This window comes from Protobothrops mucrosquamatus, unplaced genomic scaffold, assembly GCF_001527695.2.
Source record: "Protobothrops mucrosquamatus isolate PMUCROS unplaced genomic scaffold, P.Mucros_1.0 scaffold_109, whole genome shotgun sequence".
In the NCBI taxonomy this organism is placed as follows: domain Eukaryota; kingdom Metazoa; phylum Chordata; class Lepidosauria; order Squamata; family Viperidae; genus Protobothrops; species Protobothrops mucrosquamatus.
In genome coordinates this window covers 442,227-468,539 of record NW_015386185.1, presented here as the reverse complement: position 1 = coordinate 468,539, position 26,313 = coordinate 442,227, and the positions used below count along the sequence as shown (strand labels likewise).

The 26,313-nt window shown below is 35.0% G+C and overlaps 1 protein-coding gene across 1 annotated transcript in view; it reads right to left on the bottom strand.

Moving 5' to 3' along the window:
• The window catches only part of LOC107287593 (serine/threonine-protein kinase Nek7), a 60,042-nt gene that overhangs the window by 5,461 nt on the left and 28,268 nt on the right, over positions 1 to 26,313 (bottom strand). The window contains exons 5-8 of the mRNA XM_015816119.1: positions 15,606 to 15,714; positions 13,230 to 13,337; positions 8,609 to 8,703; positions 3,917 to 4,030 (exon numbers count right to left, since the gene is read on the bottom strand). Of these exons, the coding sequence (XP_015671605.1) occupies positions 3,917 to 4,030; positions 8,609 to 8,703; positions 13,230 to 13,337; positions 15,606 to 15,714 (426 nt within the window). The remainder of the gene's footprint in view (positions 1 to 3,916; positions 4,031 to 8,608; positions 8,704 to 13,229; positions 13,338 to 15,605; positions 15,715 to 26,313) is intronic.

Here is a 26,313-nt window from a genome sequence, read left to right as displayed (position 1 = left end):
GTATTTAAATAATTCTAGGTCTATCCTGTGCAAATAACAATTATGGGCAGTTAGAATTCATGCTTTGACTGGATTTGTGCCTGCATGATCAGAAAAAGGATGAAGATAATCTAGGTTGCAAACACGTGCTACACGAAGACCAGAATAAGGAGCCTTTATGGTAACAGCCTAAGAAGCAAAGAGGAAAAATGCAAACTTTTGGGGAAGCAAACTTACTATCATCTTTTTATTTCTATACCATCATTAATGTAAAAATAAAAAAGTCTCCAAAGACAAGGCTGTCAGATTTTTCTGCTAGTAAAATTCTCATTAATGAGCTGACCTTGAGATCTAGCACATATCCCTATACTAGTTTTTGGATGGTGTCTATTCATTTGCAGTCAAAGTCAGCCTTAGATCGCGTCAGTGAGCTTGCTAGAATTATAGAGAGACAAATTGTATATATAAAATTACTGCCCAGAACACACATAAAACATTGGTTTGTCAATTTCCCTCCTTCCTCCTCATCAAATATTTTTAACAACAAAAAATGAAAAACAACATGCCATCTTTGAAACCAATACAGTAATTAAGTAGTTTCAGAATATTGAAATGAGACCTCCCCTTTCATCAATTAGAAGCACTCTAACTGTTCAGACATTAAAAGAAAAATGGAAATTAAATCCAGTTGTCAGCCTAAGGATCTAAGGAAGCGATGGAGCTATTCACAGAAAGGGCTTCAGATAAGGAAAGGAGCAACATTATCACAGCATATTGTGTTGCCATATGAAATGAGGAGTGTTACATGAGAATAAGAAACAAAAATGGGCACCCAAAGTTTTATCCAACCAGATCCTCACTTAGGAAGTATCAGTTGGTTTACATGCTGAGAACTAACGTACACAGTGGTTCAAAGGCTGAAAAATATCAAATGGAATAAGTCTGCACTGTAGTAACTACCTAGCAAAAGTGGAAGTACATTAAAACAGATATTAATTAAAAAAAATATTTTCTTTATCTAAAAGCCTTGTGTCAAAAACAGGCAGAGGTTGATGCAAAAACACATCTGTGTACATATTTCTCTGTTCTGTGACCCCTTAATTCTTCTGTTCAACTGGGATGAACCTTTCAGTCTACAGAAAAGTTTAGCCTACATTTTCTAGAAGTCTTTTGGATGCCGTGGTAGATACAATACAGTCTTCTTCTATAATACAGAACCTGTGCAAAACACAGAACATTAAAATGTACAGTTAACAGGGATCATAACTATACTCTTTTTTTAAAAAAATACCAGTTTTGTTCTAAGTACAATTTTGGAACAATGAACTGTTCACAGTAATAGTACATCCTCTATTACTGAATTTTTCACTTTGTCAGGAAGTGATTTCCATACTTGTAATAGATCAGGGTTTTCCTTCTCTCAAATGGTACTGTATAGAAAAAGGGTTTTAAAACAAAGGCTGTGAAAATAAAGTCCTTGTTTCTGAATAAGGGGGAAGTGCAGCCTGATATTTTTAAAATTCCCCCCTCTCCTATCTATGTAATAATAATTATTGTTATTATTATTACTTCCCTTTCTGAATACCAAGGCTTCCATCAAGCCTGGACTTTGATATCTGCCCCTTGGCTGAGAATCTATATATCCAACTTCACACTTAGCTGCAATGAAGTAGCCCTCCAGGCAGGCCGACTTCAACGAACCACTAGTGGTATCATCATTAAAATCCTGCTGAAGGTCACCATGGCAACCGCCTGCTGAGGCTTCACTGCTGCGCGCGGCATCTCCTAATCAGCTACCATGTGAAATGCAAATTCAGACAGTCTGAAAATTAGTCAAGAAGAATAGAGGATGAGGATGCAGGTACGTGAAATATTCATGCGCTTCGTGGAAAAAGGAAGACAGCATGAATGACACAACAAAGAACGGCCCCTGACATTTCTTGCTATCATTTTGCATTATTGTTCACACCCTACCGTATTTCTAGGCCTCCGGTTCTGAAATTGCCTATATGAAATGCCATATTTATATTCTGCACAATTGTCATAATTAAAAATGGCCACTGGAAAAAAAAACAGTTAATTGGAAAAGCTACATTAAGTCAATGCTGCACATACCAGCGAAGACCATCACATCCACTTCATCGTCTTCCTAGTCATCTTTAAAAGCATACATAGAGAATTTCAGTCAAATTCTCCATGTAATAAAAGTGTGAATATTATACAATGGTTTTTTTAAAAGAGATCCATACTTCATGGACCACAGTTTTTAATTAATAACTAAAATCTTTAAAAGCAATGAGATTCGGAGTTTGGAGTTATATTATTCCCCAATTCCCTAAAGACAGTGACATTTTACTGTTTACAAAATATTAGGATTTTATATGTATTTCTACATAGCTTAATTTACTTTTTCTGCTACTTTACTGTGTTCAAAATTTCAAAAAAAATATGTCCATACATGGTAAAGGAATCACACAAACACATAGTCATCTATGTATTAGTTATAAGAGACATGAACGTATTCATCCTTAGCAGAAATATTAAGTCTTTTTTTTGCTGTCTGTATCTAAAGTTTTTATCCTATGACTTTGGAAACATAACTGTTCCTCGCCAAGGTACTGCATGCTAATGGACAAGAATCTCAGTAAATAATATAAGCATATTTTTCTTCTCCTCTGCAGTTATGTATGAATATACAAATAAGTACTGCACTGATTGTCACAGAAACTGAAAGCATTTCCATTCTCTGCCACCTTTGTCCAAATAACCAAAATTGCTAGAGAAGGAATGGAAAGCATATACCACTGGTGCCCATTTTGTTGCAGCATGATGTGGTAGTTCCATGTACATCTCTGAATGCACATTCAGAATAACAGAATAGTAAACAGGTTTATGATGATTCCTCTATACATAAGTTCATGAAGAAGTACATCATGTTGGAGATATGCCTTGCATTTGAAATACAATTTGTGATATATATAAAAAATATGAGGTTTCCAAGATTTTTTCGTATATGTACTTTTTGTTGGTTAGGGCATCATACATACGGCAAAATTATTATTAGGGCTACACAAGGTATTTCCAAAAGGTTGCTTTGCAAAACCTTAAAACATCCAATGTATTTCAAAACAGTCAGTATCTTCAATTGTCTTCCCACACCTCTGCGTGCACAGCCACACTGCTTTGTTCGTTGTCCCACTGAGATAACCAAGGTAAGTCTTTGAAACAGCCATGCTGAGCTTTTCAGATGACACAGTTGCTTTAATGCTTCAAGGAATTCTTGCTTGCAACAATGCACTTAATGGTGTTCATAAAGCACCCCTCTCAAATACTATGCACAGTTCTAGTCATTACTCCTGAACAGAGCGTAACTACTTTTTCATCACATCCATGTAGGCACTTAGATCACAGTAAACTGAGGGAGAGTTTCATTCTTTCACAATGTTTTCAAAAGGGTAAATAAGAACACCACAGGATATATCATTCAGAAGATATTCTATATAGCTGAAAATCAGAAATTCATGTTGTTCACCGTGGTGTAACCAATCTAAGCAAAGAGGATTTCAGGGTTAACTGCACTCAGTTTAAGCAATTTTCCCCTTATAGCTTGGAATTTTAATGCCTTGCACAGAGTTGCAACTATAAAGAAAGCACAAGCAGAAGATATAAAAAGTACTATGTAGAACATTACAGCAGTTCTTTCAAAACCATGGCACATTTAAGGTTCACATTTATAGCCATATTTAAACAGCATTTTTTTTAAAAAAAGAAAGTTTGGCTTCCAGGAAGAAACCAAGTCCTCTCACATTGACATTAATGAGAGCTGTGCAAGAACATCCCAGCTATGGGAAACTGCATGCCAGATCCTAGGAGAAATAGGATGCTTTAAAAAAGTAAAGCAAGTTCAAACAGCCCACCAAAAAAGGAAGTTACTTACTTCTTCTGAGTAGTGGTCTGACGGAAGGGGTGGATAATCACATTGTTCTATCTTTTTACATAAAGAATACAAGTTCATTTTGTCACCATAGAAGGGACTTTGCAAGGCAGCCATCTGTGTGGAGTAATAAAAAGGATATACTTTTACACTGGTGTGGCAGAGAAGACTCAAATACAGAGGCTTGGCTTTATTTTTTAAAAATCCCAGTTTAAATTAGAGGCAAATACTTATTTTCTCTCTATGCTATTGGTTTGAGTCCCTTACTTCTTACATCTGACGTTCAGCATATTGGATTAGATCGTTCCTATTACACTCAGCTAACATTCCTGTTGCATAAATTAATTGAAATTTCTTATGTACCCTGAACATTATTCCCAAATTTTGATTAATATAGTATTTTCTCTATATAAAAAAACCAAAAACCATTTACAATCACCTATACCATGAAGTTTTAATTAGGAATCAGAGGAGCTTTGGTAGAATTCACCTAGCTTACGAAGGCTCTGATTTTGTTTTTCTCTGATAAATGTTATGTTCCCTGTGACATACCTTGTAGCATGAAAACTATCATATTCTAAATTACAAATTTTCAATCGGCAGGTAGAATTATATTCAAAACCAAAAGATGTTTTCTGCATCATGGATGTATTTGTGCTATGTTTCATTTAGATATCCTTGTTTAAAAGTTATGGGAACTATGAATAAATATTAATCCAAGCTAAAACCAATAATAAGCAGTAAAATGAATAAGTTTATTATTTAAAATGAGAGTGGGGATAAATATAAATATTTCTGCATGCTCCACTTTCTTCTGTTTGGCTATTTTTTGCCTATAGTCTTGGTCACTTTTCAACTGGTAAGGATATTTCTGAAGGCTGTAAAAGCCATCAACTGGTATATACTGAAAAATATTAAAAATGTAAGTAGTCATCCATCAATTTAAGACTTAATTTTTTGCAACTATCAAGAAGCACTTTGTTGTCCACAGAAGACAAGGAATGCAGTTCCCTGCAAAGAACTGTTTGCTTTACATCCCTCTAAAATTAAACATATGCACTGTTAAGGTCTGTTTAAGTTATATTTCTAGTATTTTTCTAATAAAGCATTTAATCTATTGGAGCGGTCCATTTTGCAAACATGATCCCGGTTTTAGCCCCAAAACTCCACATATTTGGTATAATTATTTTTAAAATGTTGGAACTATCATCGTTAGTGTCTCCACTGCTTATTTTAAAATGTTATTGCTTGGCTTTTCAAAAGCAAACAAAAAGTGCACCATACTGCTAAGCTTCAAGAGATTTGTACAGAAATGTTCACATTGCCTCTGAAAGCCTTTAAATCTCTGAACCACAGCAGCATGAGCATTGCTCAAAGTGCAGCACTGCCCCAAAGTCAGTCACCCTTTTCTATATGTGCTAATAAGTTTGATTTTGGAAGGACAATGTGTACATTCCCCAGACAGGCAAAGTGTGTGTGAAACACGCTAGTCCATGCTGAGCTACTCAGTGAGCTTCAGCAGGGACAGGACAAGCTGAAAATGGCTCTCATCTGTCTTGTGGTCTTTGAGACAAGAGCGTTAACTCCTTCACGACCAAAAAAGGATTCTCATTTTGCTAGTGGTGCATAAAGGAATAAAGAAAAAAAAATGAAGAACTAATTAAATTTATAGCAAGAAGATCAAAATTGCATACATTAACTGGATATCGTAACTGATGAAAACTAAAGGTTTGAGACTATGAAGGAAAGCAATGATTTCCAACTGTATTGCTGCCATAATATTAAATCTTGAAACCACCTAATTCAGGCAGTGTATTTTTATTTCAGTGCAATTAAATACAGAATTAGAAAGTTTCACCACCCAATCAGCATGCACGCACAATTGCAAAATAAACACAGAGGTACTCAGCATGGTACAAAACACGTTCATTAAAAAAGTAGTTCTGTTTCAATGCTTAAAAAAAGAGAGAAAGAGAGAGAGAAAATGAAGGGGGGGGAGAGAGAAAAAGCTGAATGTCCCCTAAGGAGTTAAAACAGGACTACTATATTTTCATGCATCTCCTGCTTTGACAGATGAAAAATGTCAACTGTCCTGTTTTTATTTTCAAGCTTTTGCACTATTCATCTGGTTCATTAGTGCATCTTGCTGCTGCCCCTGACAGCTGCTCGCCCTCTCCTCCCAGCAGCTGAATTTTTCAGGCTAATTTGATCCTCCACACTGAGACGATCGCTAGAATGATTGACTTGCTCCCTGACCTCCAGGGTCTGACTTTCCTGATTAGTATTCTAGGGGTGTCTGAGGGACGAAAGCCCACTGTCTGTCTTCGGGGCTGGTGGCAATGCTCTCCCCCACCACCTCACTCGCTCATTCTCTTTTTGGGGAGGGGGGGGAAACTGTAAGCCACCAACCTACGACCCTGTAAGGATGCAATTACTGTGCTGAACAATAAAGGAAATGTGTAATATCTACTTTTTCATGTAAAGGTCCATGTAGTGGAAGCATGGCACGTTGATTTTAATTAGTAAAGTCTACCTTGTTGCATATCAATTAACACAGGGTGATTAGAGTGTTTTGAATTGTTTTTTTAGGCATTTCCAGAATATTTGAAAGTCTAATTTTCTGACTAAAATTAACCTTCAACAACAACAAAAAAGGTAAGTAGTTAAGGAAAGAGAGCAATTTTTAACAGACTGTAAAACCGGCCTTCTCCAATCTGGTGTCTTCCAGGTGTGTTGTAACTTCAACTTCTAGAATTCCCAAGCCACAACACTGGGCATTGCATTCTGAACACATCTGGAAGGCAGCAGGTTGAAGAAATGCTATATCATAGAACAGCGGTGAATAGAAAGCACACTTAATTTTCGATTCAGCTAAAGTCCAACCAGACTGCCAGAAATTAATATTAACATTCAAATAAAATATTGGCTGAAGAATTATTTACGGGGAAGCTATGTAATCTTTTAGGAAAATCTCATGCATATGCAAAAAAAAAATTCATTGCCAATTTGAAAGTAATATAAGCCAATGGAACTAATAATATAAGTAACTTAGAAATCCTTAAATGCATTTTATGTTGAATATATTGAGCAAGTCAAGAATAAATTTAAATATTAAATTTGTACCATAATTAAATGGCAGTATTCATGCTTTTCAATCCTCCTATTATTGGAGCTATATTGAGAAAAATCTTACTGTTTTGTAAAGTGCCCTACAATTATTTAATTTTTATTACAAAACTAAAGGTCCACAAATTCCTGTTTTTTGACAGAAACAATGGCTGAGTAAAAACTGAAGGAGTGAAATAAAATTATGGCCACTTATAATATAACATAACATTCCTTTATCATTTTGCTTCACAATATGCCATTAATGTGCCCCAATCCTTAATTTGTTTGCTAAATTTTAAGGAAAGTAGAAAATTAAATTCTTTAAAACATGATCTTATTACATAATTATAATTATCTGTCAAAAAAGTAGGTAACATGACAACCGTGAGAAAGAAAAGAATAATGTAAATAAAAATCTTAGTTACTATTTTCATTAATAGTACATTTTTACAAATAGCAGCATCACAGAAAAAAATAATTTTTGAATAAATCCCAGTTTAAGATATAATAACTAATAAATGACCAAAATAATGCTCTCATTAAATGTTTATTTCCTTTATAATTCAGTCATCGTGGTAGTTGAGATAAGCAATTATATATAACAGTAATCTAGACCAAATAGTGATTTCTGTATACCTGAGTCTGAGAGAAAATAATCATTTTACAATTGAATTGTTTTGTTTTGTTTAAAGAAAAACTTGTTATGGTACTCAGAAAATCCTAATATTGTAGGGGGGGTTCCTTGATAGAGAGTTTTGATGAATTCTGCTGAACTGCAATGAAAGTGATTTATCACTTCACCTTGCATGTAATTACAGAAACTTTTCTAGAGATCTTTTGAATGAAAGACTGCAAGCCAATGGGTAAAACTTTTAGAGCTGGTTATAAACATCCAGAAGGTTTTGGTAGAATTTGGTTATCTTACTGGTCTCATTATAATTAACATTCTACAAGCTAGAATTACGACTAGTTTAAACAAATCAAATGAAGGAATACCTTTTCCTGATATTATTTTTCCATAGATCCTTTACCTCTGTATCAAAGTATTAATGATCTTGTGTTTAGTCAGTTATATACAAATAGTCAGACCCTGATATACCATATAAAAACGACAGAATACTAGTTTCCTAAGCTATCATCAGACTTAGAAAAGTTTAAAGATGTTATACTTTAAAATTCAGAAAACAAAACTTTAATAATTAATGAAATAATAGCTGATACTACAAGTGTTGACTGGAGTATGCCCTTGCTAGGTCCATTTCATGTGAAGATAATGTTTTCAATTTCAAATTGTCACCTTGGCAGTTAACCTTGATACTGAAAGATGAAGACCTTGAAAAAGATTATTTTGCAAAGTATATGCCCCAAATTTTTACAAATATTTGTATTACATTCTCTTTATATTGTAAACTAAGGCAAATGTGCAAATTTCACCACATATATCTGTAAAATGCCAGATTTCTTTACTTTCAGACAGTATTAATTTATGGAATGAAAATTCAATAGAATCATAACACAAGTAGAAAAATATTTTGATCAACAAAACATATCAACCAACTTACACGTATTAAAAGTTATCAATCTTACCTCATATAGCAGACATCCTAGAGACCAGATATCTGATTTGAAGTTATACCCATTTTCATGGATTCGTTCTGGAGACATATAATAAGGTGTTCCCACTACAACAAATATAAATACATATTAAACTAAAAATTAAATCAACAAAAATGATCTTCCAACATTTGCCTTGGAAAAAATTACTATTCAATATTTAAATACAAAAGAGTAAACTTCAGTAACTGAAAAATTATTCCAAATAATTTAAGCTTTGTTTTATGAAATTAATTTCATGATAACCTATTTAAAGAGTAGCAAAGTTTTCCATAATTATCAATAAACCAATTTTTTTAGCAATTTAGTAATTTAATGTTATATTAACCTTACTAATGTTGTCAATCATAAACTGATAAATTCTATATGGATATGTTTATTTTTACAGCATTTGTTAAATAAAAACATATATTGGTTTTATAACTAAAGGGGTTTCCCATTTATTTTTATTTCCTTCACTGAACGAAACTCATTAGACATATTTTGCTATGTCTACATCCTGTCTTAAAAGCATAGCCAACATACAATTCGATCTTTACATTATTTAAAATAAGCAGAAAAATGTTGTTTCTTAGATAATCAATAAATCTTTTAAAAGGAAATGGCATCTTCATGTTATTAAGGCAAATCTTTTTTTTTTAAAAAAAAAAAGATTTTTCCCTAAAGCAGTGAGTTTATGTATATGGGGATCTGTATGTCTATCTATCTATAACTTCTTTTAACTCATTCTAACGTTTGCCAATTCATAAAATTTAACTAAAATAATAATCAATTGTAGTTAATAGAAACTGAACTGGAAGAACACCAAAAAAAAAGAAAGTTTAGTAAGGAATATGTCGTGCTCTAACAGGTATTTCATATGGGATAGCAACCTAAATAGGGTCTCTTATAAAGCATTATACACCTTGAATTGATTCATTATCCCAGTTTCAGAAATAATTTTGTATTTACCTATATAATTATGTACATAAATTTTATTTCTATATAAGATGAAATGTTAGAAATTATTTACATTTTCAAATTGGTAACTGATTAATTTGTTTTTAAATAAGTATAGAAACATTTCAAAACAAACACTGTCACAGAACAAAACCTGGAATCTACATTATCTTGTGTTTTGTATGGAATACATCTTGAAACATGTTAAATATTCTGGTTGTAAGAAACAATGGTAACATGGAATAAACTTTTTTCCCTTGTTTTTCATGTCACACAGTTTCATAGCAAATCATCATAACAAGTAACAGAAACTGCAGTTTTAGGGCCTTTTTGAAAAGCGACAACCTCACACAAAGTAAAAACACAAATTAAGAAAAAAAATCTACCTTATCAAAACCTAACAAATGAAATTAACATTTTGCCTCTGCATTCTTAAATACACCCTTAATTACACATGACCTCATACACAGATGAAGGATCAATAAGCCAACCACACCAACATAGTAGAACCTTTAATTTAAATGCATTTTAAAAACAAGATACAAAAATATACTCTGAATGTAAATTGCAAACATACCAAATGGTTTACTCTATTATTTGCATTAAGAATTTACTATCTAAACTTTCCACATCAGCAGCACTTCTGTGAAGCATGATAGTGTAGATATAAACTTTTACATTTACCCAATGGTTATTTATGTGGATTTCATTATAGCATAAGTACCATACTTTTTCTTACCAGGTAAGCAAGAAGTTTCAAGTAAAATAATTTCCTTATCTCTGGACAGAAAACTGCTATCCAGAAAAATCTCCAAATTAATATTATCTGTGTATTAAGACTAGTCTCAGGGCAGTCTCAGGTCCAATACACTCTGCTTGATCCAGGTGAATCAATGACTGCTGGCAGTTAATCAATAGGCATACGCTTTTGGAAGAAGGGACCACAGGTGGATGGATAAGGCATATAGAGAACAGCTCCTGAATGGTTTAGTGCACGGGTGCCAAACTCACCACGTCATGTGACATGTCGTGACTTTTTTTGCATTGCCAGAGCTGGGGTGGCCGCGGCCTCTGCATGATGTAACCGGCCCGCGGCCCGGCAGTTTGACACCCCTGCTTTAGTGATTGAAAACCTAACCCAAATGATTCCTAGACTGAGATTCCTAGTCTCCCGGAGGATATCACTCAAATGTTGTGAAGTAGAAATTATGCTTGAATCACTCAGGAAGGGGAAGGATTCTCTATGATTGATCCAAGTGTGCCTAATATTTGCAGGTCAGCATTCATCCAACTCTAGGCAGTGGGCAGGTGGCTGCCAAAGATTTGAAAGACAAGGTAAGAGAGTAGCCCAACCTGTTTTCAATGGTCAGACCCAGATAGTGGAAGCAGAACAGATTCAACTTAGGAATTAACCATCAAGTCAACATCAAGCTGTGGGCAGAGTGACAACATAGCATGTGCTGAGAAAGAAGAGCTCTCTTCGGTGGGCAAGATAAGTATTCTTGTCTACAAATGAACACTGTGTAAAGCAAGTCTATCTGCATGTCTTCTTCTGGTTCATCAACATAGTGCAAAATTCTACTCTGAGCTACAACTAGCCAGACACCATCTTTTTTCTCCTTAGCAAGGTCCCACGTATGGAGGTACTCAAACAGGGATCAATATGCTTAAGCTTATCAATAAAACCCCTAAAATCAGGGCTCTGACTTAAACTTGATTCGCTAAATGGCAAGAAGCTGCCACATTCAGCAGATCAAAATGGTACAGGCCTCCTGGCTATTTCAAATCCTTTCATGTTTTTGATGCTGTGTCAAAAATTCTCCAACGAAGGAACTCAGAAATTTAAACAATCTGCTAGAATTTAGGATTTAGCATTCTGAAAAGGCCACCTAATGCAACACATATCTATTGATGAATCCCTCCAGGTACGCTGTTGTGTTCTGATTAAACTTCTAATCATGCATATTGCTTCCCAAGAAGAACAATCTGGTTTCCCTATTGACTTGGCTTGTCAGAAGGTCACAAAAGGGGATCACATGACCCCAGGACAATACAACTATCAGAAATATGAATCAGTTGCCAAGCATCTGAATTTTGATCACATGACCATGGGGATATTGGAATGGCTATAAGTGTGAAAAACAATCATACGTCATTTTTTCAGTATGCTGAAACTTGGAACGGTCATTAAATGAACTGTTGTAAGTTAAAGACTGTCCATACAGTAGTAGGTTGAGTTCTATCTGTAATTGGTTTTGGACATCCTCTGGGATGCTATAACACTGTACTGACCACGGATATCTCTTTACCAATCCTTGATCTACTATATTGAAAGCTACCACATTAAGAGGAATAACTTTAGACAAAATTTGTAAAGGAAAGGGAGCAAAACGCTATACAAATTCACCGTAAGCGAACAGGAAAGCTTAATGTGAAACAGAATCGTCTTCTAGGTAAAAGCAATATATCATTGGTTTCAAGCTAACACTTTTGGAAGAAGAAATTAGCTTAATGGCACTTGACAAAAACTAACCCATTGCTGCGAAAGACAAGAATATTCCAAAGAGTGCACGCCACACATCACTGGACTTGAGTGATGAAGACCAGCTGAAAATATAATGATTTTTAATATTTATTTCCGAAGCAGCAAAAGATATTGCAGTGTCTATAAGATAATAAAGATATTTCTTTTCTTCTCAACCAAAGACAGACCCATATGGATTCATAAAAACTATCAGCTGTTAAGCAAAAGCAGAGCAGCGCACGAGGGCATGAAACCAAGAAAAAAAAGTCTGCAATAGTAGCTCAAAGGCCTGATTATAACACAGCATGATGACTAAGCAGAGTAGGGGGCCAAAGATTAGCTGTAAGACCTGTGGCTCTGAATCTACTTTGCAACAATTAGGAAATCAATCAATCAATACAAATCAGTAAAGACCAAAAAGAAAGTGAACTGCTTCAGGGTCCAGATCATCCGTGTACGTCAAGCCAGTTTGGTGATGTAGGTTTAGGCTAGATTGTAAGTGTGAAGCTAGCTTTGCTCAGTGAAACCAATGGAGTTTTATTACTGTTTTCTTTTTACTAGGGTACCCCATATGTTAGAATCTCTAGTCTTCCTTAACAGTATGACAGTTTACATGACTAGTCTCTCTATACAATTAATGCAGGAATGTATGATCCAAGCACATGCCCACTTAAGTTATCTTACATGGTGAATGTATATAGGGTAATAGCAGGCAATCTTGACAAGAGGGATCTCCTCTTGCTTTGAATCTCACCGCACCAATAAACACATTTCTTGTAGAAATAATAAGTCTCCACCATAGGCTGCATTAAACAAGCATTCAAATCAAAAATAAAGACTGACACATCTGAAAAATGACATTGTTTTGTAAAGTAATCTATTAAAATCCCATTCAACAAGAATGCCATCAAAATCAGTCATAACAAAAACAGTTTAATTTTGAATGGATGTTTTTCAGCCTATGCAAATGAAATGTATTTAACAATTAAACATATTTTAATCTATATCAACAGACAGCTAAATTCTTTAACTAAAAATACATCAAACAAAAGGTCTGCTGCATATACAGTACTCTAGATGTGTAACATTAACTTCCACTTTTAATTATACATACAAAGAAATCTTTCTGACCTAGAGAATGTGCAGCTGTGGTTTTAGAGCTGAAAAATCTTCCCAATCCAAGATCTCCAAGTTTTACTACTCCTGTAGCAGTAATGAATACATTTGCAGGCTTAATGTCTGTAAGAAAAAACAAAGTACTGTATAATGCTATACTTTTAATAGAAAAGCCCATTATTAAGTATTATATTAAGTTTTATTGTTTGTTCAATTTTTGTTTCCTTTTTTAAAAATACAACAAAAATATTATAAATTATTTGTTTCATCTAGTGGTTAAGACACCAAGCTAGAAACCAGGAGGGTGTGAATTCTAGTCCCACCTTAGATATGAAAGTCAGGTGGGTGACTTTGAGCCAATCACTCTCTCTCAGTCCAGACCACCACACAGGATTGTTGTTGTGGGGGGGGGAAATAGAAGGAGGAAGGAGTATTAGGTGATATGTTTACCGGCCTTGGGTTATTTTTAAAAATAATATAAATGGGATAAAAATATCTAAAAAAATGATGAACTATTATCTGTGCCAAGTAATATTCCAACTTCAAGCATAGTTGAATTTAACATGCAAGTTACTAATTAAAATAAATGTGTTTATCTTTGAACTAATTTTAGGGTGAAATCCTTTATCCACTTTTAGGGAATAAATACTATGAATTCAAGAGGGCTTGCTTCTATAAAGAAATGAATTGAATTCTATAATTCTGTTTAGTTCTATAGGTAGTGAAAAAAATGATGCTCTGTGGGTAGTAACAATGACTTTACTAACCATGTATCAGTCTCATAATACACCTAGTAGCATAATTCATTCCCTGAATGTTTGGGGACATTTCCAAATTTTATTTGGACAAATATTTAATTAGCAATGAAAGGTATGCTTCTAAATGTTCGAATAAGGAGTTTATGTAGGGCTGATATAACAGTTTAACTCACATTAAGACCAGATTATGCGACAGATTGTCTTCTCTATGATTACTCTAGCTATCCACTCAGATTAATAGGAGACACCTTTTTCTGTCATGTTCTGAACATAGTTGCTTATGTCCAAATATGGAACTCTTCTCTTGAAACACCTGTTTGAAAGCTACCTTAGTTATAAAATAGGATTTAGACTAAGTTGCTTTAGTTTCTATGAAAAAATATTAAGTCATAATGAGGTCATCTTACCAATGTCAGAGGGAAATGAATTTAACTAACCTGCTCTGGATCTCTACCTCACAGTGACTTTTAACTTCACTAGTTTGTATAATCTACATGTCTTGCTGTCAGAAATTATTTGCTCCTATGTTTATACTATTTTATAAATAAACTGAATGATGAACAAGGATTAAATGTGCACATTTAATATATATCCATTACAAGATAATCTTAATTCACTGGGTGGACTTCAGACCCTTCATAGTTATCTCAAGAAACAGAAAGAACTAAAATTAAAAAAATGGTGAAAATATTTTTACAAAATAAACTACAATCCATTTGAAGCCCTATTCTCGGATGGAGAGGAAATCTTATTTATTCAATCACTGTGACTATATCAAACTTTTTAGATATGTTAATGAGGTATCATGACTTAACTCTCATCAAATTTCTGTCCTTGATGACAGTTACCTTAACTAGTGGTGGATAAAACTGCTCACAACCATGCTGATTTAGATAAAATTTCCATATAAGAGCAATCCATAAGAAATAATAATAATAATAATAATAATAATAATAATAATAATAATAATAATAATAATAATAATAATAATAATAATAATGAATTTTCTGCCACCATCCAGGGCACCAATGACAAGGAAAAGACAAGCTTTGCTGCATTTATGGCCAGTGATGGAGTAATTACAGGAAGAATGCTTCCCTGCTTCCTGCAAGAAAAAAAAGTTTGATCTAAATGCCAGCTGTGATACCACTACAGAAACCAAAGAGGTATAATCTGGCCTCCATCCAGTAGCCACAGATACCATCTAAAGGGCTTTTGGATTTTGTACGCGTACATACATTTGCGTAAATTGGAGTATTTCAGTTTTGGAAGTGTTTCCGGTTTTGTATAGGCTGCCCCATGTAATCAAAAGGCAGGGTATAAATCTTCAAGATACATTAAAATAAGAATCTACCACACATAAAACAGCATGCATATGAATGTAGATCACTTATTTTAATTCAAATGATTATATATACACATAGCCATACATGTTTGTAATTGATTGGGGCAGGCGATAAAAGTCATTAAAAATAAATAAATGTAACTAGAGAATAGAGAATATGTCAATGTTTTTTTTTTAAATGACATAGATACATGGAAGGCGCCATCACTTGTCTTTGTAGCTCATGTAATATATACTGCAGTTCCTATATTTGTACAACAGTAGTTGGAATGAAATGCAACTTATTACCTCGATGCATGACACGACGGGAATGCATATGTTCCAAGGCACTGCACAGCTGAACAAAGTATTTCCAAACTGTCCTTTCTGGGATCAGCCTCTTCTGCTTCTTAAAATGCTTTGAAATAACAAAATAATAAAATAATACTGCAATCTGGATTTGTTATTCAGTAATGATGCAGAGAACTATTAAAATGAACAAGCCTTCAGCTTTTCAATCGAGAAATCATTAACACAACTGAAGAGGCAGGACCACATTTAACAAAGAGAAATATGGTTCCTCTTTTCATGAGAAGAAGAAAACAGCTTGAATCAAAGGAAAAGTTTGATAGGGTAAGATGAGACTGGAAACTTATGTGTAACTTAAGCTGAACCTTTACTTTCACAAGTGATAAGCCCTCATTTGGTTATGTCTATCTTCTCTCCGAGTCTAATGAATATAATTAGATATTAGATCATGGCTTAGAATAATATGAATTATACAGGCTCACACATTCTCTTCCTGGTACATTCTTCAAGAACAACTACAGTATATACAAGAAATAAGTCGCTGTTTCAATTTTTTAATTAATCACAATTTAATATTATTTCTGAATCTTAAATTGCAATTAGTCTTAATAATCATTGGTTGACACAGCACCAAAACCATGATTTAATCTACACTATGATTTAAGTCTAGCCAGCGTTGCCCCAATTCTTTTTTGTTATATATATTTAAAATATATATTGCCCTTTCTCCAAGAAATATACATGGGCTTGCTCCAGTATTTTCCTCTTAACATCCTGGAGGGATAGCTTAGGCTGAAAGAAAAATGCAGATGAGTCTGTCCATATAGAAATACCAAAATGACTCTCAATAGGTAATATTTAAAGGGCACCTAGTATTTCATTTATATATGCACAGTATATGCATACATATATAAACAAGTGTATGAGAGACACTAAATGTTGAAAGATCAACTTAACTAAAAAAAAGTTAAACTAAAGTAGGGCTATTTAAAATCTGAAACTGAAACTACAGAAGTTTTGTGATTCAGAATTCAGAAGGACACAGGACACCTGAAAAATATTTTCCTCATATTTTCCATTTGGAAAGTGCCAACAAAGAAAAATCTGAAAGCGGAAGATAGGAGTTAAAACTGTCTGATCATAACTAAGCTTTACTAAGGATCTTTAGTAATAGATTGATTTAAGATTATTCCAGTATTCAGTGATTTATTTAAAAAAAAACTTTTATAGGAGTCTGTAACAATCATGAGGATGCCTCATTGCTTGGAACCCCATGCCTTTTCACTGCTCTCCATCCATCATTTAAGCCATTCCACTCTGCTTTCTATGACTTCAGCATTTCCTAAGAGCACAAAGAGCCTTCAACTGTTTTTATTCATTGTAGTTTGCTTGTCCCTGCATCTGGTACAGGCCAGATGATGATAGATAAGCAATCTAAGGATTGCATTTTGGCCCCTCTTGCTTCACTAGTCAGTTTAGTCTAATAGTTAAGGCACCAAGGCTAGAAACCAGGGGACTGTGAGTTCAGATCCCGCCTTAGGTATGAAAGCCAGCGGGGTGACTTTCAGCCAGTCACTCTCTCTCAGCCCAATTTACCTCATAGGGCTGTTGTTATAAGGAAAATAGGAGAAAGGAATCTGATGTATATTTGCCGCTTTGAGATATTTATAAAAATAATAAATAAAAAAATCTAAAAAATAAACCCCCAAGGAGTTTTCACTCAGGTCCATCAATTTCTTTCTTAACCAATTAAATAAACCAGGCTTTGATCATAATCCAGATCTGAACACAGGTATTACTGATAGTTTGATCAAATTAGCTTTTGAAGGGAATCTCGTTAGCCTGGCTTGTGGCAAACGAAACATTTATTAGTGGATAAAATAAATAATAGTAGGGAGAAAGTTTCATGCAAAAGAAAACAGGAAGATGGAAGATTCAATCCTGTAACTTGTTTTTTTACCCCTCAATTGCCATTTGAGAGAGCAAGAGAGTGATATTATGGCTGAGCAGCATAAAATATTTAAAAGTATTTTATATTTATTTTTATATCATTTCCTTTTACAATTTTTAAAAGCTCAAATGAGGCAATTAAATGCCAGTTCCCTGAATGGTGCCATGGCTGAGACCTGGACTGAATCCAAACAAATTCAGTGAACTGTTGTCCCTATAGCTGAAATTTACATATCAGAGAATTGTTTGATGTTGACAAGAAGACAGAGACCAGAATTCTTTTTATATACAAGTGAATACACAGCTTCAAGAATATGAATATAAAGAGTACTTCTTTGTTTTTAAAATTATCCCTGAAGATTTTAGCATGTACTTCTAAACAAACTTCCCTATTTACAAAAAGCTTACCTATCTGGATATCCCATCCTTTACTTACATCTTTAACAGTATAATGTGTATGTCTGTATTTGTATCTGTTTTCTGCTTTGTGTTTATGTTGGGATACTGTATGGAACACAATCACTGTTACCACCACTGAAAATTGGCTATGGTAAATTCCCATTGTGGTAATTCTAGTCATGTAGAAATATCAAATATCCATTTGTTAACCAAATTTCTAAATCTTTATTTGCCTGACCTGAATGGAAAATGTTTAAAAAAGATCTGCATGGCTACTTCTTTAACCGGCTAAGAGGAGCTGTTGGATCAGGGGACAAACTTAATTTGATCCAAAGGAGGAAATTTCATCTTCCTTGAAAGCATGATGAGGAAGGATTCTTTTTTTTTTCCTAACCTGAATCAGAGGCTAGAATTTGGGCAGCCTAGTGATGCAAACTAATTTGGACATTAGTGCATACAAACGTAGCCTTTGTAGGTAGTTCTCACAAATATTCACAAATTGTTCAGCAAATGTTTGAAGTTATGATGGCGCTGAATTCGGAGAGTTACAGCCCGTCCTTGAAGTTGTGTCTGTTGCAGCATCCCCACAAGCAAATGGTCGCAGTTTGGGAGCTTGGCAACCAATGCACATTTATGAAGTTGCAGCGTCCCGTGGTCATGTGATTATCATTTGCAGCATTGACTGTCAGTTTTTGTAAGCAAAATCAGTGGGAAAGCTGGCAGGAAATTGCAAGTCATGGTTGTGCTTAATGACTACATGAAATTTAGCTAAAGACAGAAACTGCCAGAAGTGACATCATAAATTGACACAGTCATGTGCTTTCTTGCTTTACGCCAATGTTGCTTAGCAACAGAGTTTGCAGTCCTAATTACTGTTAACTTCTATACTTCCATCTTTGAATTTGACTGGTTACTAGCGATGCAGCTAAGAGGAATTCAAAACTGACTGAGCAGATATAACAAAAAATTCAGTTTCACTCACTGAGGCAATACAAAATTTAAATGACTGTGCAATTTACAACAAACTACCAGCTGACTTTGAGAAATCTCCCTTTGTCTGTTTTAGTTAAAATAAAATCAACTGCACCCAATAAAAACAAATAAGCATACAGCGCCACAACAGAAAAATCCAAAGCGTGATCTCATAATGAACTATAGTAGAAGTTTTAACAACGAAGGACATATTCCTGGCATCATCAGACAGAGCTGGAAAAGGCATTATGGAAGCAACATGCATTCTTGATCCTACGATATTGTTTTTAAAAACCTCCAATGTTTCAATTTTTAGAAAGGTTAAAAAAAAAACCATCAACCATAGTATGATGAACAGTGGAAATGACTGGTGAATTAATGTAACTCTGTTATTAGGAAAAGTAATAATAATAATAATAATAATAATAATAATAATAATAATAATAATAATAATAATAATAATAATAATAATAATAATAATAATAAAGTTGGAAGGGACCTTGGAGGTCATCTAGTCCAACCCCTTGCTCAGGCAGGAGTAATATAATATGATTTGGTAAAATAGCTTCATTGTAATAGTAAGAGCTAGAAACTAAGAGAGATTCAGGATAGATGGTGGTATATTACTGCCTGATCTAGCAGATTATTAGAAATGCTATTTACTTAAGAAATGGAAAAAATATGGCATTTTAGTATAAATTAACTGGGTTTTTCTTGAGTTGGAACCTAGCAACATGTGCAGGGAAGATAAAGGGGTCAAAATGGGAGCAATATTGTTGCATGAGCACCTCCCTTTTTGTGTTCTTTGTAACACTGCACAAATGAGTGAAACTGGCAATCACAGTACTGCTGTCGTCATTCTAACAAAACAGGAAGATCATTATATTAAGAGCACACAAACAGGTTGGCAAATGTTCCTTTTAGCACATAAGTTAAGAATTGGCATTCAAGTAAATAGAAACAGTGTATTATCTACTGCACCCACAAATCTCTTTGAAAGAACAGGCTATTTAAAACAAAACAAAACAAGACAAAAGAAGCTGGCCTAATAAAGACACAAAAATCAACATCAAACAATAATTAGAGGTAGTGTCAGAACTCGTAGCAACAAATACACAAGTAAACAATTCAAGGAGTTATTTTTATCTTCCTTAAGAAAATCATCACCATCTTGAGGTATTGCCATCTAGTTTTATAGCTGCTTAATTCAGTACAAGAAATATTATTTTAAAAAGAAGATCAGAGAGTGAATTTGGAGGGCATAGAGCTTGTATGAATTGTGATTTGAGGAGGATTGTGGAATTGTTTCCAAATGTAGAGAAGAAGGTAAAGTTGAAGATATGTGAGTTTACAGGGTAGTCTTTGACTTACGACCACAATTGACCCCAAAAATTATGTTGCTAAGTGAGACAGTTGTCCCATTTTACAACCTTTCTTGCCATGGTTGTTAAGTGAAACACTGCAGTTGTTAAATTAATCACATGGTTGTTAAGTGAATCTGGGTTCCCCATTGACTTTGCTTGTCAGAAGGTCACAAAAAGGTGATCACATGATTCCCGGGTTACTGCAATCTCATAAATATGGATCAGTTGCCAAGCATCCAAATTTAGTTCACATGACCATGGGAATGCTGCATTGGTCGTGTGAAAAACGGTCTTATGTCACTTTGTTTGGTGCTGTTGTAACTCTGAACGGCCACTAAGTGAATTGTTGTAAGTCAAGGACTACCTGTATAGGAATTGAAGGGAAGTGTAGTTGCCTTCTGTAACCCGTAGTAGACAACACTCAGGCAGGGATCGAGAGTTGGAACAGGAATCAGGATAGGCAGAGGAAGATATGGTGGGAAACAGGGAGTCTGCCACAATTAGAGAAGGAGGTTAGTTACTTGAGACAAATTTCCCATTTTCAGCCCCTCTGTCTTCCTCCTATCTTGCCAAATGCTCAGATCTAGTGGTGTATTTTGAGTTATTGTGATATCCGTCACAACTTATAACCAAACAAAAATGTGAAACATTTTTCTCTACATTGTCTTTAAGGCATGCGATTTCTTCTTAGTGCATCAGAAATTGGTATGCCACCAGAAAAGTACAAAACACAACAGGTGCAACTTATATCTGTCCAGGAACTTCCTTTACACATTTCCCATGCACTGGAAGCATCTCCAATGGAATGCTGAAATACCAAGCAAGCCAAGTCTATCTTTAGAAATGCTCCTCTGGGTGTTTCCAAACGCTAAGGCAGGGGTAGTCAACCTTGGCTCTTTTATGACTCGTGGACTTCAACTCCCAGAATTCCTGAGCCGGAGTTGAAGTCCACGAGTCATAAAAGAGCCAAGGTTGACTACCTCTGCTCTAAGACATGATATCCTTTAAGTGATGGCATCCAGTTTATGGCAATCATTTCAAAGTGAAGTGTGCCTTACTCTAGTTTGGTGCCAAATAAAGCTGCTTTCCAAGTTGATTTGTTTAAATGAATTGTTTTATCTGTAAGGTAAGTAGTAGATTCTAATAAGGTTTTCTTTTCTTTCTTTTTTTCATACAGTTAGCTGGAAATGCTGCCAAAGAGCAACATATATTAGAAGGGGAAGGGGAGGAAGCTGGTTTTAGTTTGACAGTGGACCCACAATATAGCAGCAGCACTTCTCAAACTGTTATTCAACTCTCACATCATTACAGAATCATTCAGATTATCAAGATGGTTTACACCAGAAGGTAATTCAAATATATGCCTACTTTTTCTGGTTGCTCCTGCTAGCCTCAAACCTACTCAGGCTTTCTGAGGATTAGAGTTTACCTAGACTTCACTGTAAAAAAGGGAAAGAATTACTTTTTCATCCCATTATTGTGATAGGATCATTTTACCTTGAAAAGTGCTTTGCAAACATTCGCAGTGGGCATTTGAGGTTCTCTAAGATAACCCATGGGATCAAATTAAAGGAACCCCTTAAGCCAGGGGTAGTCAACCTTGGCTCTTTTATGACTCGTGGACTTCAACTCCCAGAATTCCTGAGCCAGCTAAGCTGGCTCAGGAATTCTGGGAATTGAAGTCCACGAGTCATAAAAGAGCCAAGGTTGACTACCCCTGCCTTAAGCACTAAAGATAGTTTTCCTGGACTGTGCTGTGCCAATGCAATAGCACTGGAAAAATATTTCTTCTTGGTATTGACACAGAAGTAAACTAAGTTCTTAAGCTATGTTTCCTCACATTTGGCTGGAGTTTTCCCCCATTTGCATTCTGACGATTATCTTATAAAAGGTATTCCTTGACTTAAGATCACAACTGGGGACAGAATTTCAGTTGTTAATTAAGTCAAGCCCGATTTTATCACCTTTTTTTGCCATGGCCGTTAAGGAAATCACTATGGCTGTCAAGTAAAACACGTGATCATTAAGCAAATTCAGCTTGCCCCACTAACTTTGCCAGCAACAACCGGCTGGAAGGCCGCAAATGGCAATTAGATCACCCTATGATACTGCAACACTCGTAAACACATGCCAGTTGCCAAGTACCCAAATTTTGATCATGTGACTGGGAGGGATGTTACAATGGTCTTAAGTGTAAGGACTGGTCATAAGTCACCATTGTAAATTCAAATGGTCGCTAAAAAATGGTAGTATGTTGAAGAGTACCTGTACAGATAGTCCTCGGCTTACGGCCAGAACTGAGCCCAAAATTTCTGTTGTTAAGTGAGACATTTGTTAAATGGGTTTTGCCCCATTTTACAACCTTTCTTACCACAGTTGTTAAATGAATCACTGCAGTTGATAAATTAGTAACCCGGTTGTTAAGTGAATCTGACTTCCCCCACTGACTTTGCTTGTCAGACGGTCGCAAAAGGTGATCACATGACCTTGGGATACAACAACGGTCATAAGTATGAACCAGTTGCCAAGCATCTGAATTTTGATCACATGATCATGGGGATGTTGCAAAGGTCATAACTGTGAAAAACGGTCATAAGTCACATTTTTCAGAGACACTGTAAGTTTGAACGGTCACTAAATGAACAGTTGTAAGTCGAGGGCTAACTGTACTACATCACCACATTCCACAACCTCTTGCTATATAGAAGAGTCAAATAAAGTGAGAATAACTGCATCAAACTGATCACATATAATACTCCGAGTCATTTCTGAATTCCATAATGAAACCAGCACTCTGTTGGAAGAGTCAAATATACAGACAGGGAACTTACAAAGTGTTCTCATATATTACCCAAAATCCATAAGGGATCCAGCTTATTATGCTCTTGTGAAGGAACACTGCCATAGTAAGTCCATATTTCATTAATATTTTATAACCAGAACATGAGACTGGATACAAAATCCTTCGCACCATTGACATCCTATGTTACTGTGGCAAAAAAAAAAAAAAATAGAATTTATTGCATTGGTTAATTAAGTGGCAAACATAAAAATCTAGAGATGCACCAGAAAAAGAATATCTTAACTTATTTACTCTATGCCTGTTACGGAAGCTATTGTCTAAATGCTGTATTTGTGCATTTGTGTACCACCAACATTTTTCCTAGCATTATGCATACACACGCACATACAAGGAAAACCAGGGACAACATTCAAAGCAGTCATATACTTTGTTTTAATACTTCAAAGAGTAGTGTTTCATTCATATAATGCACCTTGCAAGACATCTCTTTTATACATTTTTCATAGCCTTAGCCAATAATATAATAATAGAATAGACTCAAGCACATTATGTTTTGCTTATTAAGATAAGATGCTTGGTATATGAGGGCTGTGAATATTTAAAAAATCAATAGGCATACCTGAATAGCCTGATTTCTGCACTTTTTCCCCTTTTCCTCTAATATAGAGAGTTTTGTTTGCTTAATGGAATTTTTCCCCAAATATTTTGTTTGCTTATTCTCCCTTAGGCAGCCAAGTGCAAATTTTCTTTTTTTTTAAGCCATATAGTTATAAATTAGAAGATTTTCTTGTAAACTATAGTGCAAAGTATACAGTATAAGCTTATTTATGCTAATATAGTTAGTAAAATAGACATATACATTACATAATAATTATTTATTAGAATGTTTTAAAGCACTTTGTTCCTATGTCTATTTTTAAAGGAACTTTCTGATCTGAAAGAAGCATAGCACTTTTTGGCTGATCATTAAAAAAAAAAATCTAATCTTTTCCAGACTTCTATGAAAGCCTGGAAAAAAGATGCCACTGGTTTAAGAAATCCACTCATTACAGTTCAGGCAAGTCTTAAAACAGTATCTTTTTTTTTTCAGACCTGCCCAGCAGCCTAACAGAGATTGGACTCTTTAATGAATAGCCAAGAGGTGTGATGCCTATAGTCAGCAGGGCCTCCAACTGTTTTCAAAGAATGCGCAATGCTACAATTCCATGCCAAATATAGACCAAAAGAATCTAATGAAAGCAGGGACAGAAGCCCATTAATACCTTAATTTAATTACTGCTTCTTGAGTTTAATTATTGATTCTCTCTATTCACATAATAAACAATGCACATTTAGAGGCGTTATCGTTTTTCTATTGTGTTACATACGATTTCTCCTCAAACTGTCACCTAAAAAGTATCTGGAAGTGCATTTACTGCCTTTCCCTCCCTCCCTCCTTCCCTCCTATATTTCTAACATAAATTCATAGTACAAGAACTAGGAAAATGTTACTATGCCATGACACCTTATGCATATTTAAACATAGCCAGATCAAGCTGTCATTAACTTCAAATGGTAATCTGAATTCACTACATAAAACATGATGTGTATGTTAAGAGGCAACTGAAAATACCATTGAACAGAATGGGGGGGGGGGAATAGAATCAAATCTGACCATAAACAAAACCTGGATTAAAACAGCAGGGGGGAAAGAGTCAAGTACAGTAACATTAACTGGTAAATTTACTAACCATAGATTCAAACCGTGATTTATACAAGGATATGATTACACTCAGAACTGTCTTCTCTGAAGAACTACCTAAGAGGTAACGGTATTAAAAGTAAATCAGCATTCCCATTCTGATACTCTCCCAAAATTGGAATGGAAGCCTAACACCTCTACATAATGTGGAATATTATGGAAGGTTCCTGTAATAAGTAATTCTGTAAATCTAGAAAACTATATAAAATTATTTTTAGTTTATAATTTTTCAAAAGAAACTGCCAACCATATCACTGGAATCAAAATAAAAGAATATATATTAAAAGCAAGGTAATTAAAAGGAAGACAACTATTTCATACCTTGTCTGTGCCAAATAAAAAGGCCAAAATTAAAAATAGGTAGCTAGATTATATTAATATGCCTTACACGTTTAAAAGAGAAAAACACACAGTATTACTTAAGCAAATGCATTCAGTTTGGTTAATTTACCAAAATATTATCCATCTATGTATCCTATTAATTAGCTTAACTTAAAACTGTCATTTTAGCAAAAAACATTATTCAAAGTAAAAAATAAATTTATTGTATTCTCTTCCAAGGAACATACAAAATAAACTTCTATTTTCAAAGTGTAGTAGCAAAATAAAATTGTACTTCAACAAACACGAGACACTGTATTGACTTTTTAACTAATATAGTCTGAAGAACAATGCTATTGTGGTAGAAGAAAAATTAGGATGAAATGAAACAAAGAAATAGCATAGCTATGAAATATATATATATTACACATACTCATTTTATAGTTATTTACTTAAATATACAAATTGAAAAATGAAATATTTGACTTTTGGACTTTTTAAACAATATGTCAATGAGAAAAAACAAAAGTGGATATCTTTAGAATATAAATTTAAATAAGTTGCCCCTCTATAAGTTCACCAAATGTTTATTTCTAAATGTTGTATTTGGTTACTGAAATATTTGATAATAGAGTATGTTGTTTGTGTTGCTATACAGGTACTCCTCAACTCAGAACTGTATTTGAGTACACTCATGTGTGAATGCTCCAACACTGGAAGTTTTAAAGAAGAGATTGGACAACCATTTGTCTGAAATGGTATAGGGCACGGGTCGGCAACCCACGGCTCCGGAGCCGCATGCGGCTCTTTGAGCCACCTGCGGCTCTGGAGCGCCCGGGTGCCCCACCCCCTGGGAGAAGCGCGCCAGAAATTCCCTTTCCCGGGCTGGCCCCATCCGAGGCGCACGTGGCCGTGGAGCCGTGTGGGGAAGCCCTGGGATCCCCGCTGGGAGCGGGCCAGCCCTCCCACAAGCCGCGGCCCAAGGGAGAGCAGCCCCTGCGATCCCCAGCCAGCGCGACCATTGGCCCCGCCAGTCGGGAAGGCGCACCCGGAGTCCTGGCTGCCGTGAAGGAAGAGGGAGATGCAGCAATGGTAGGAGAGGAGAGCCTCCTCCTGGCTTCCTTACCCTCCTCCTCCTCCCCTTCTTCCTCCTGCTGC